Raw genomic sequence first — 12,718 nt, forward strand, 5'->3', positions numbered from 1 at the left:
ATTATGCTTAAATTATTAATAGGCTTAAATGATCCCTAATATAATATTTTAGATATACCGTAAATATAATTATAAACACAAATAAAATATATATTAATTTACTATGGTAGTATTTATAGTGAAAAACAAAAAACATTTTCCGGTGTGGGCGGGGTTTACCCCTCGCGATGGGTGGAGTTTCTGTCACGTGACCAGACAGCGTCCAGTTGGGTAATCATGGCGGCTGTGTCTGGATGTGAGCAGCAGATGTAACGTTTTTCACCGTAAACGATGTTGTTTGATTCTCTGCCCGGGCCATGAACCGGACGCCGGTGAGCAGAGGGACCGCAGCCCCGCATGGAGGCGTGAGGAAGAGGAGGACAGACGCCATGGATCAGGATGGCTCTGCTGGATGCTCGGACGCTCTGATTCCTGGTGACTGCTTTTGTCAACCAAGGCTCTAAATGGTATTTTTGATGTAGTTTATCATTTGCTGTGTTTTTTCATGCAGATCCTTGGTTAGATTAGGTCACCTTGTTCCATGTCCTGTTGCAGTGTGATCATGGCCAGTCTGAATGGACCCTCAGCTCTACTATGACTGTTAGTGCTTCTGCTGCTTCCCATGTCTCTCTCAGTAACAACACTATGATAGGCTCTCCAGATGTGGTAGCTTTCACTAAAGAGGATGAATATGGGCAGACCGTCCCAGAGCCTTTGGATCTCCCAGAGGAGTTCTCCATACCCCTCCACCCTGTGGCTGACTCCAACCCCTGGGCCAAAACCTCCTACGCCAAGTTCACCAAAGACTTCATCCTCATCTCAGAGTTCTCGGAGCAGGTGGGCCCCCAGCCTCTCCTCACCATCCCAGATGATCCGAAAGTCTGCGGCACCTTCGATCTCAACTACTTCTCCCTGCGGATCATGTCGGTGGACTACCAGGCCTCCTTCGTGGGGCATCCGCCTGGCAGCGGATATCCCAGACTCAGCTTTGTGGAGGACTCAAGGGTTGTTCTTGGGGACTCAAAGGAGGGGGCTTTTGCCTACGTCCATCACTTCACGCTGTACGACCTGGAGGCCAGGGGCTTTGTGCGGCCCTTCTGCATGGCGTATGTAGCGGCAGATGAGAAGAAAATAATGCTCCAGTTTCAGGAGCTGTCTCTGCGTTTTTCACAGGCCTCTGAGTGTCTGAAGGCTGGGAACAGAAGAGCCTTCGCCAAGGAACTCCAGAGGAAGCTCCAGGACCTGGAGTAAGAGACTACATTTTACCTACTGTCTGCTCCTAACTTTCTTTAAGCCAATCTTCAAAGGTCTAAATCTGGTTCTAGATAAGGTCAGAGGTCCAGATCAGTTAGTGGTGTGGTGAGGGTCATTATAAGTCATCTCTGTGAGATAAGGGAAGGTCATCTCTGCCACCTCTTTGCAGTAATGATATCTTCCATCTGGAACCCCCATCTGCAACTTTTCTAACCTAAAATTCTATATTTGTTTTTACAATTTTCAGTTTTTTTAAATGAATACCAACCTGGAAATTCAAAACAATGCCACCATATCTGCTTAATTATGTATCCTTCACTCTTTAGGTGTTTTAAATGTATTTATTCGGGCTGCAACTAACGATTACTTTGCAATTTGATTTTTTTTTTCGATTTATCGAATAATAATCGAATAGACTAAGATTTTTGAAGACGTTTTACAAAATTTAAACAAGCGAAACAAACTATTCTGCTTGAGCAGTTCTGGATAGAGCATATAGACAGATGAAAAAGTTTTTTAATCTTAGGTGCAAAAATATTTATGTATTTTTTTACAATATTGGTATAATTACTACTCTAAGTAGGTTGCTCTGTCAGCTATAGGCATGTTCTACAGTCTCAATACTCCAGTTAACAATGAATCAATAACTAAATTAGTTGATTGATTTCAAAAATCAATTAATCAGGATTAATCCGATTGTTTCAGCCCTAGTATTTGGTGAATGCAGAAAATGGTGACAAACACGTCTAAACTTCCTGCTTAATGCTTCCTAGAGTCAAATATTTCCTGAAATTTGCAAGTAGCAGAATTTAAATTCAATCTTCAATCTAAATGATTATTAGATTTAATCATAATTGGTCATTAAACCCCGTAACAATCTTTAAACAACGCTGATTAAAAACAGTTTTACATTTTATGTTTATTTCTTATTTTCAAACCTAAAACGCACTTCTCTGCACATTCAGCTACAAAAACTTCACCATAAACTCACCCTGCTCTGCTGAGGATCTGTTGCTAGCTTGGCTCCGTTTTGATTGGACTTGTTGATTTTGATTTTATTTTTTTCATTGATGAAAGATGGATTCAATTTACATCCTACAACAGAGAATTTAGGCCATACTAAGAGATGTGTTTTTTTTGTTATTGAAAGAAAATCATTAGATCTATGAAAAAAAAAGAATATTACTCAATTAAAGTCGTAACACTACAGCACTACAGCAATTTTTAATATAACAAGAATAATGCCATATTACAGAACTGAAGAGGTGGCCTACTTTATGTTAACAAGAAAGAGAAGGTAGATTACAGACAATGGAGTTCTTCATTATTGATTCAGAAAGGTTATTCTCCTGTTTAAAACATTCCTGGGTCAGAGGTCAATATGATCAAAGGAAAGGTTGAAAAAAAACCCCAAAACAAACAATGAGTAACTATGATAAGCAAATTTTATCTAATACAACTCCTAACCTCATAAGCCTGCAGGTAAGAGACAAACTCCTTATATTTTCTTTATAGACGGCCTCTGAGGAGTCAGATTATCTGCTGATATAGTAAACCCCCTAACAGAAAGATAAGTTTGATTAAATGAGGCTTGTTTGGAAAGATTGGAGAAAGTCCCTCTTTTTTTTTAAAGAGTATTGCTTTACATTTAGTTTTAAACAAACCCCCAAAATCTGCTGAGTGAAACCAAAGTGTTCCAGTTTGATTATAATTACCCAAATGTAGGATATCAGCACATAAGGAGAGTGGTGCTGGAGGGGTCACGGGCTCTGTGTATTGGGCTTGAATTGAGTCCACCAACCAAGTGTCAGATGTCAAGCTAAATATCTAACAGTAAAAGCACATTGGCACCTACAGCAACACAAACATGGAGAGTAGAAGAACCACACTGATGGTAGTTTTGTGATGCAGTGGATTTCTATCAACCGTCTTCACTGGAGACAGAAGAAATGTCAGAGAATGCCAGCAGCCATAACGATTCCTTGTTTTAGCTGCTGGCTTAGATAATACATTTGACTGGGTCCACATAGTGGATCTCATGGGGACCTTCAATATATATTTGAACTAGGAATGCACCGATCCGATATTTTTATCTGTATCGGTTCGGATATAAAGAAAAAAAACTAGGTCGATATCGGTGACAATTGACTCGATATACGGGCCGATCTATTTGTTCTAACTCTATGCTATGCTCTGCCATCATGCGGCAGCGCAACAACACAATGCGGCCATATTATTTATGATGGAGCTAGCATGTAATGGTGTACAGGCCAAAAAAATCAGATGGTACTTGATAATTTTAATGACACTTTTCTTTACATGTTGACCAAGTCAGAGAACTTTTGGTTTAAGATTTTGTGCACAGTTTTTAAATAAATGAGTCATAGCGTTTATATTCGGGTTGTTTCCTATTTTTTTTTAAGAACAGGGAAATTAAATCATATGCACATCATATGCACAAAAACATTTACTAGGTGATAATTCAGTGCTGTTTTTGGTATCCGTATCAGATCGGTATCGGCCAACATTAAACTTCAAATATCGGTATCGTATCGGAGGTGAAAAAAGTGGATCGGTGCGTCCCTAATTAGAACAGAACTCTCTTTTTTTAACAAAAAATTATTAACTTTCATACATAACCGTTGTGACACAAACTTAGCACCAAATCATTATTTTAGACTAGAAATACAAGGCATTCTCCTTTACGTCCAGTTTCAATGCGTTTCCTATAATTAAATAGTTTCTCTCGTCAAAATTGTTTTTTTTTTTTTTTTTAAATAACTTTAAGGTTAAGTAAGAAACGCAAAACTAATGTGAAATCATTATACTAGACTGGACAGATGATGCAGACCTTTTCAGTCTGATTTGAATTCAATTATCTTGACCGAGAAGCACTAAAATATCAGATGCAGTTACAAATTTGAACCTCTGTGGGATGTTTTTGTGTTTTTTAGGCATGATTTCAACTCACGTGCAATACATTTTCAAAATAAGGCCCGGGAGATATAGACGGCACTAAAAAACATCTACTTATGCAGTTTAGCAGCGAAGTAAACAAAAGGTTTTCAGCTGGGTGGTTCTTCAAGACTCATTTCATTACCTATAGAGTAAAATATACCAGGCTTTAAATTGGGTTCATTAGAAAAATAGGATTTCACATAAGATTTATAAAAAAGGATCATTTAAACCAGGATGTGTAATGGGCTTCAGATTAGGGATTACGCACACTAACACCTCGGTTATTAAGCAGGTTTTGGTACCTTTGACAGATCTTCGATGAATCTTAATTGCACAGAATATTTTTGTGATTTAAGTAGATGGGTTCAATCTTGCTAAAACCTCTGAATTTCTTTGATGTTTATGATGATTTAAAGTATTTAGTTCCTGAAAAAAAAAAAAAAAAACAACAAAGGATACTTTGAGAGCAGCTGAATTAGACGTCTCTCTGAATCTGTGTTGTTGTGCTCAGGTACACCCACTCTGTGCTGCAGCGGGAGGAGGGCCTGCAGAGAGAGGCGGGGCCACAGTGCGTTTACTCCGCCCACACTGTGGAGAAGGCCAATGAGCTCGCCAACGTAGAGAAGAGCATTTACGAACACAGGGACCTGCTGAAGCAGATCAGCGCCTACCATCGCCGCCCACGCCGGGATCCGCATGCCGTCTCGTGCCAGAAGTGTATGAGCGAGTGTTTGAGGGAGTGTGAGGAGCTGTTGGACAAATATGCCAAGCTAGCTAATCCCCTCAGTTACAGGGGAAGCGGGCGAGGTCTGTCTGTTGATGGCCGAGGGGAAGAAGGGGCGGATGAATTGGACGATGAGGTGATTAAACGCAGGCCATCGTACACGCCGCAGCTCATCAAAGCAAAGTCTGCCAAGTGTTTTGACAAACGCCTCAAGACCTTGCAAGAACTGTGTGAGGAGACCTTCTATGAGGCCACTGTGGAGCTTCTGAAAGAGACAGAGAGGAGTTTCCGCGGCGACCTGTGTTACCTCTACACCCGTCGCCTGGACAAGACACTGCGCAGGAAGCTGAACATCGTCAACTTCCTGTTTGAGGAAGACCTCAACGATAATATTGAGGATGAAGCCGAGACACTAAGACCGTTCTGTGCTGTGAATCATGCCATAGACAACTACATGCACTTAAACCCACCCCATATTACCCTGGGCTCAGAGGATCTTGAACTTGATGGTTTGAACCCTCAAGGTCCACAAGACACGGCGTGTGAAACCACCACTACCCAGGAGCTTGGACTTCTGGGAAGCCATCTGGAATCCTCTCCATCGGACCAGACCTTTGAGACACAGGAGAGCTCAGAAGGGACCAAAAGCTTCAGTAGCGACAAGAGTTTAACAGATCACGCAGAGAAACAGGAGAGCCTGGCGAGTGTTAATACAGAAGGTCCTGATCCGGACTCTGATCTGACACCAGAACCCGACCAAAACACTTACCCTGAGAGGGAGAGTAGTAGTGAGGACATGGAGACCACTGCTGGGGAGGATGACTGTGACTCTGGTCAGGACCAGACCCCCGTATCTTTGCTTGAGGTTGTGTCTGAGCTAGAGGCAAGAGACGGAGATGAGCGCGAGGCGGGAACTCGCTCAGACCTGCTGGTTCCCATGGACTCAGCCTGCTGTATGGCTCAGGACGGTTTCCTTTACCAGGCAACTGACTCTGATGCTGTGCTTTGCCTGAGTCCAAACTCCAACCCGAATCCCACTCAGTTTCTGGTGGTGAACCAGGAGCCCCATGCCCTCCAGCCTATCCAGGATGAGTACACAGTGGGGTCCTCCGGCTCACAGGGTCCAGCAGCAGGGCTGGAGCTTCCTGTTGGTCCCCTCGGCGATTCTGTTTCACGCACCTCCTTGGATGATGGTTCAGACTGTACAATGAGTGCTTCCACCGGCTCTGACCGGGCCGCCTCGCCGCTCGGCTACGGAGCGTCGGTGACCCTCCGCCAGAGGAAAAAAGCTGGTCAAGGGGCTTTAAGGTTTGTGCGGCAGTACTCATTTGCCACGCAAGCATTGTGGTGTCTGCTGAGCGGCAGGACGCTTGTGGTGCTCGGGGCGGACGAGGGGAGGGTCCGCCGCCTCGTGTCTGCTCTAGCTCTCTTCGTACCCAACCCTGGGAAGACCGGAGAGAGGGTTCAACCCTGGCTGTCCTGCCCCTTCACCCTCACCGACCTTCACAGGTGGAAACTTATCGGGCTGCAAAGGTAAACCTCTCATCTTAGACTGTAAAGCAGACGTACAGCGCTTTGTAAAATGTTTACAAACCTAGAAACTTAACATATTTCAACTTGAAACTCATTTATTTTTAGCATTATTAACAAAACATCTGCATTAAAGCCCTTTCACTCTGATACCCTTTAAACAACCCAGTGCATTGTGTTTTAGAGCAAAATTGCATTATAAAGGTGATGGAAACCAACAGAAAGGTCTGGGAGGAAGTTATTAAGAAGCAGGTTTAAGTTGTAAAACAATATCCCAAGCTTTGATAGTGCAGTGCTTCCAGAAAGTGTTTGCAACGCTACACATTACCGCCTTATTCCAAATATTCAATTAATTTCCTCCTTATTTCTACACACAATACTGCATTAAAACAATATATAAATTTTTTTTTTTCACCTGCAGAGAATGAATTGAAAATCTTAACTTGCAAATCTCCCTGACCTGAATCACAGCCCCAAATTGTAATAGATCTGATACCCTTTAGAATAAGGCTGTAACCTCTCTAAATAAGCACAAAGTGGCAAATACCTTCCAGATACACCGTGGAACAGAGAACTGTTCAATCCAAATACCGGTATTTGAAAAGTATGTATCTACAGCATGAACTGGAGGTGGTTACTCTTGGGGAGCTGCAGAGATCCAGATGTCTGATGCCAGAATCTAACAGCAGGAAAACTAGTAGAACTAGTAGCTCAGCACTGGTAAATCTGGTTTGATCAGGCCTTGTGCATAGAGAATTTTTGTCATTCCATTAAAAAAAGTCATGTTAATACTCTAAAATACCTTGCAAAAGCAAGTAATGTAAGCAACTTTAAAGCAACTTTATTTATTTATGCCTTGGGATTACTCCTTCAGGAAAATTCTGGTTCCTGTATCTTTATATAGAGTACAAAAGCAAGACGCTATTAAAGATACAAGAATACAACAGACAAAATATAAAGAGTGTATATAGTACAAAAAAACATAACAAAAAGTTGTAATGTCCTGGAATACCGGTATGTTTTCTTTTTATATAAAATTAACTGCAAAGTAAGGAAAGTGTTACTGCACAGTGAGAGAGAAGAATGTTGCACATGAGTGACAATATGTAATGTTTTGCATAAGATGTCCAAGGGGGTGTGGGGGGGTAGGGACCCTTGACCCTCTTCCCATCACCTCCTTCTTCCCAAAGTGAGGAGTTGTACAGCTGGATGTCATGAGGAACAAAGGAGTTCAGCAATCTGTTGGTCCTGCATTTTGGGAGGAGCAATCTCCCACTGATCCACAGCATGTTGTTTAATTTCTGAAAATAAATAACTGCCTTAACATTTTTCATTTTTGTAGCTACTCATTTGAATGCATGTTTGGCTCAAGCCATAGAGGGGCAAACATAGAAGAATATTTTGATATACAAAATGCTACTTATGGTCCAAAACTAATGCTGTACATCACCTGAACACAATATTCTCACCATCAAATACCACATTTGTAAACAAAAGACCTCTGTAATTTAACAGCGTGGAAGAGAAGTCTTCAAACCTGTATTCAAAACTGTCTGTCCTGCTGGTTTTAGGTATTTCCCTTACGTACCTGATTTAAATACATGGGTAAAAAAAAGATAAAGAAATAATGCAGTGATTCCATTAAGGTGTACTGGAGCAGAGAAGCATGAAAAACAGAATAAAGTAAATGCATATGTTTAGAACGGCCTAGTCTAAGTCCAATTTGAGTCTTTCCGACTGAGCCTGAGCTGTTTTACACTATTATGCAAAACTTTGTTTTGACCCATTTAATGCATACAAATATGTAGCTGTTTTCGGTCGTGTCTAAATGTCCGAAAGGTATCATAGGTCATTCTGGAAGAAAGCTGCAGAAAAACAAACGTCAAACTTGACTCAAAGATTTTGGAGTTCTTTGCAAAGTTCCTGCAAACGTGTTAAACAGAAATCTGACGATCTCATGGCGTTTGTAGCTCCAGTCACACCTCGCTCCACAGTTACTCATCTGCTCTGACTCAGTGAGCATGACTCACTCTGACAACCCTGCAGCTTCTCATCCACATCGGTGCATGAGCTTTTCTTTTCTGCTCAGCTTCTGTAAACAGAACCTTGACTTGTCAACAGGTTAAGACAGGAGAAGGTTATCCACTATAGATTTGAACATCTTTGCATCGCTATTGCTTGAATTTCCATTTAGCAAAAATCGTGATAAGGACAAAAGTAATGATGGAAAAATTCTCATCGCTTCTTCAGTCTTTCTCAGGTAACTGCATAGCTGCATACCAAAGCAATCATAGCTGCACTCATACTGCTGCTGATAACTATACAGATTTAAAATGGCCTTCTTCAGGACACCAGTTACATAAAGGAGTCTGATTTCTGTCACTGAACATCCAACAGTGACCACATTTAATTATATTTTTCAATTCTGTCAATCCCACAATGGAAAACAAAAAATACAAAGAAGTATTTAAACAATTAATACATTTATTAGGGGATTAAAAAAAAATTCTATTATAGAAATTCTTCATATAGAGGTTAAATCAAAATTCCTTTTACACGGGCAAACATGTTTTACCATAACGATAAATGATACGATAAATGCCCACCCCTACTAAGAAATCTAATCAGCACTGCTTCTAACAATTTAAAGTTTTTTTTGTTCTTTTTTAGTCACCTTTTTAAAAAATATTTTCTTGTTTTAATTAACTTTAAATGACCTAATAACATTAAAGATACAAATGTCTGGTAAATTGAAAATATGCTTCTCCCATCCTTTACATTAAACATCTGCATGCTAATATAATTCCTTATAAATATATTTCCCATGTGATCTAACATGCAAACTATTTATGCAGCTGAGAGGAGAATCTGAAGAAATATATTGTCGACAACAAACTCTGAATTACTGGAAATGAATAGCCTGTTCAGGAGATGTTTTTATGAGAATTTTACAGTAAACTTTAAGCTTAATGTGGGCCTTGATGTCATTATGTTTTGGGCTTTAGTGTTTTTTTATATAAAGAATCAAAAGTTAGACATTTAAATGTATCCATAGAGGGGAAATATAAACCTTATTATTGGGTAAAAGCTGCACTAAGCTAAATATTAGCCTCTGTTAGTTATAAAACCAGTTTTAATGGTTTTAACTTTATTCCATTTCAAATCCTTTTTGCAGTCACATCACCGTTTACCTTTTCCATGACCCGTCTGGTCCTGAGCACACTGAAGACCAGTTAAGCCAATAACAGTTGCTCCTTCAGATGAGACCAGCTCCCTCATTGGTTATTTTGTAATCCAGGTGTGGGAGTCTAATCAATGAGAGAGCTGGTTACATCTGAGGAGCAACTGTGATTGGTTTAACTGCTATGCAGTGTTCTCAGGGAGCATAAGGGTAAAAAAAAAGGTAAAGTAAAAAGAGACTATAACTGCAAAAAATGATTTCCAATAAAAGGTGAAAAATTAAATAGAAATATAATAGGATTTACCTCTTTAAATGTGGATTAGGTAAGGTATTCATAATCCGATTCATGAATTGTAGCGTTTTCGGTTTAGAGATGGGATTTGAAAATATATTTTTAAATTGTAGTATTTAATAATGGATTAATAAATACAATTTACCATTCCTCTTTAATAATTTGTTTTAGTTTACCTCAGGTTTCTTACTGTTAAAACAGAGTTTTTCCTCTCCACTATCGCTACAGGCATCCTTTGTGTGAGGGATTGCCTTCAAGTCAATGTGTCGATGCAATCCACTTGGTTTCCTTAGTTGAAAATTTTGAATCAGAATCTGACTGGATGATCTGATGAATTGCAATTTATTGTGAATTGGCGCCATATAAATAAACTGAACTGAATTGAATTTAAAATGTGCATTTGAAAAGTAAAGGGATTTCTAATTGTATGATTAGAAATCCATTTTCAGAGATTATCTTGATCTCCATAGAGAGCAACCCAGGTAAAGATCAGAGGATTAAAAGTCTGCTCAGAAATGTAACCATTACAACAATTTTGCTGTCACTATTAATAAATAAAATGAATAACTCCTATCATGGCGATGTTTATGGCTAGAAAAGGGATCTGAAAAAGGAAATTGGAAAAGAATATTTAATCCAGATTTATTTCAGGGTTATAAATTCTTCCTGAATAGAATAATCATCAACATCTCTTCCAGATGTTATTGTCTTCTTCTTCTTCTCCCACAGAGTTGCATCTCCAGCTGGCTCCAGCACCTTCTACTCCCTGTCCCGATACAGCCGCTACATCTCCATCCTGGACGCCGACATGAAGACCCTGCGCTGCCCTCAGTACCGCGGCCAGCTCCTCGCCACCATGGCCGACCACCGCACCTACATCCGCCACGGCTCCACCTTCTTCCTCCACCTGCAGAGCACGCTCTGTCGCCTGGCAGCCCAGGCTTTCCTGCTCACCTTCACCCACCACCTCCACCTGCCCGTCAGCCCCACGGAGGGACCCGAGGCCGTGGAGTTCAGACGGCGGTGCTTCCTGCAGGAGCAGCTGGGGCTGGACGAGGAGGACAGCCACGTCCTGCTCTACCTCAGCCGGCTCATCACTCAGCGCTACCTGCAGCCCGCTAACATCAGCTGTTGTGCAGCTGTACCTTATTTCAGTTTCAACTACATCACCAGCATTTTATACAAAATCTGATGCTTGGGGTTCATTTGGACCATAAGATATTCTCCGTCTGCCTCACTGTGCTTCTCTCTAATCTCACACCTTCCTCTCTTTGCAGGGAAAAACAAAAAAACAAACAGCCAATAAGTGCTGACTGTCTCCGCGGTGTCCTCTTCTGGACACCTTCATATCCGAGCACCACCACCATGTAAATGAGACAGAAACAAAACACTCGCCTGCTGTAGCATACCGGGCTTCTGGTCCGGGGTTCAGCTTTTATATCCTTGCAAAAAACCTGTTTTTCAGCACCGCAAGGTTTTCTGTTCTCTGTTTTGGGACATAAGCACGTCGCAGCTTTTCAAAGCAGCGGTTCTCTTTGGAAACTAATTCCATCTGTCCCTTTTTTTTTTTCTCATCTTGTTGACAATTTTAGCTTTTGCGACCCATGTCCGTGTATAAAAAGGACAAGTGTCCTTTCTGTTCCAGACAGTAACATAATTTGGGGATTGTTAGTAAGGACATTTAACTTGTTTAAACCATTTTTTTTTTAATTATGTTTAGCCTCAGTTTGGATGAGAACCGGATCCTGAGAAGAATGATGTTGTCTATTAAACAGTTGGAACCAGAGATGCATTTTTTTTTTTTTTTTGGTATATTTAACAGTCAGGAAGAGTTTTAAATCTATTTAATCTAAAAATGTTTAATGAATTTCACTGTTGTCTTAAAGTTGTGTGAGAGTGACGTGTTTGTCTGCATGAGAGTCTTGTGTCAGGGTGATCACCGTGTTGATAACGCTTCAGGTTTGTTACAATAAGATTTTAAGAATACACTTTTATTTCTCGTGCCAACAGAAGCCTAAGTTTCACTTCGGATGCCTGCCTAACCTTTATTTATTAAACACAGATGCACAGATTGAGCTTTTAATGCTTGCTACGTATTTTTCCTTTTCCCTGAGCTCAGTAATGCTGTTTTTTTTCCCTTTTTTTTATATTTTCTTGTCTGACAGATATAACTCTTTAAAGAAAACAAAGGAATAACTAAATCTCTTCCCATAAATTAAATTAGAATATATTAACTATATTTTTTATGTTTTATATATGTCAAAGGGTAAAACTGATGCATTTCAAGCTTTTGTTTGTTAATTTGATGATTTTGATGAAAATTTTACTGTTTTATAAAATATAAGCAAAACAAATATTTTTTTTAAAGTAATTATGTGCATGGATGCAGTGTTGCCTCCTGTGGATTTGATAAGAATCTGGACCATAGCAGCAAATTGCCTTCCAACATCATCAGTCTGTGGAGCTTGTGTTCTGATTTCTTTTGGAATTTGATTAAAAAAAAAAAAAATCAAACATCATTCATGGAAACTAACTTCACGATCCCCTTAAAGGTATAGTGGAAGATGTTCTTTTCCCGGGTGGATCATCAGACTAAGGGATCCTCCTAATTGTCAATCATTCTGGTGATATGTGTACGTAAAGCCATCCAATGTGCTCGTCCCCATTTTCATTTACTGCCATGAGTCTGACATGGTGGAAAAATTGCAAATCTTCTTTTGGAAAGTAAGCTTGTATGAGCGATGCAAACAGCAACTTTTAAATAGAGCGTGCACAAGGAGAAATGGGCTTGTGCACGCTC

General features: G+C 40.2%; 1 protein-coding gene across 2 annotated transcripts; it reads left to right on the forward strand.

Moving 5' to 3' along the window:
• Positions 1-211: 211 nt before the first annotated feature.
• On the forward strand, positions 212-12,201 carry LOC107093106 (Smith-Magenis syndrome chromosomal region candidate gene 8 protein homolog). Of its 2 annotated transcripts, XM_015387934.1 has the most exons (4): positions 212-446; positions 535-1,226; positions 4,703-6,448; positions 10,648-12,201. In XM_015387934.1, the coding sequence occupies exons 1-4, from the start codon at positions 444-446 to the stop codon at positions 11,108-11,110; spliced, it is 2,904 nt and encodes a 967-aa protein (XP_015243420.1). In that variant the 5' UTR covers positions 212-443; the 3' UTR covers positions 11,111-12,201. The 2 variants fall into 2 exon arrangements, with proteins under 2 accessions (XP_015243420.1, XP_015243422.1); XM_015387936.1 differs by having other exon boundaries at positions 212-1,226.
• The last annotated feature ends 517 nt before the right edge of the window (positions 12,202-12,718 follow it).

The sequence above is a fragment of the Cyprinodon variegatus genome, unplaced genomic scaffold (genome assembly GCF_000732505.1).
Source record: "Cyprinodon variegatus isolate N-32 unplaced genomic scaffold, C_variegatus-1.0 Scaffold407, whole genome shotgun sequence".
Classification (NCBI taxonomy): domain Eukaryota; kingdom Metazoa; phylum Chordata; class Actinopteri; order Cyprinodontiformes; family Cyprinodontidae; genus Cyprinodon; species Cyprinodon variegatus.

Bases quoted from the DNA above. Each gene is read 5' to 3' on its own strand.
- LOC107093106 (XM_015387934.1), top strand. The intron at 1,227-4,702 runs GTAAGAGACTAC...TGTTGTGCTCAG, and splicing joins AGGAAGCTCCAGGACCTGGA to GTACACCCACTCTGTGCTGC. The intron at 6,449-10,647 runs GTAAACCTCTCA...CTTCTCCCACAG, and splicing joins AAACTTATCGGGCTGCAAAG to AGTTGCATCTCCAGCTGGCT.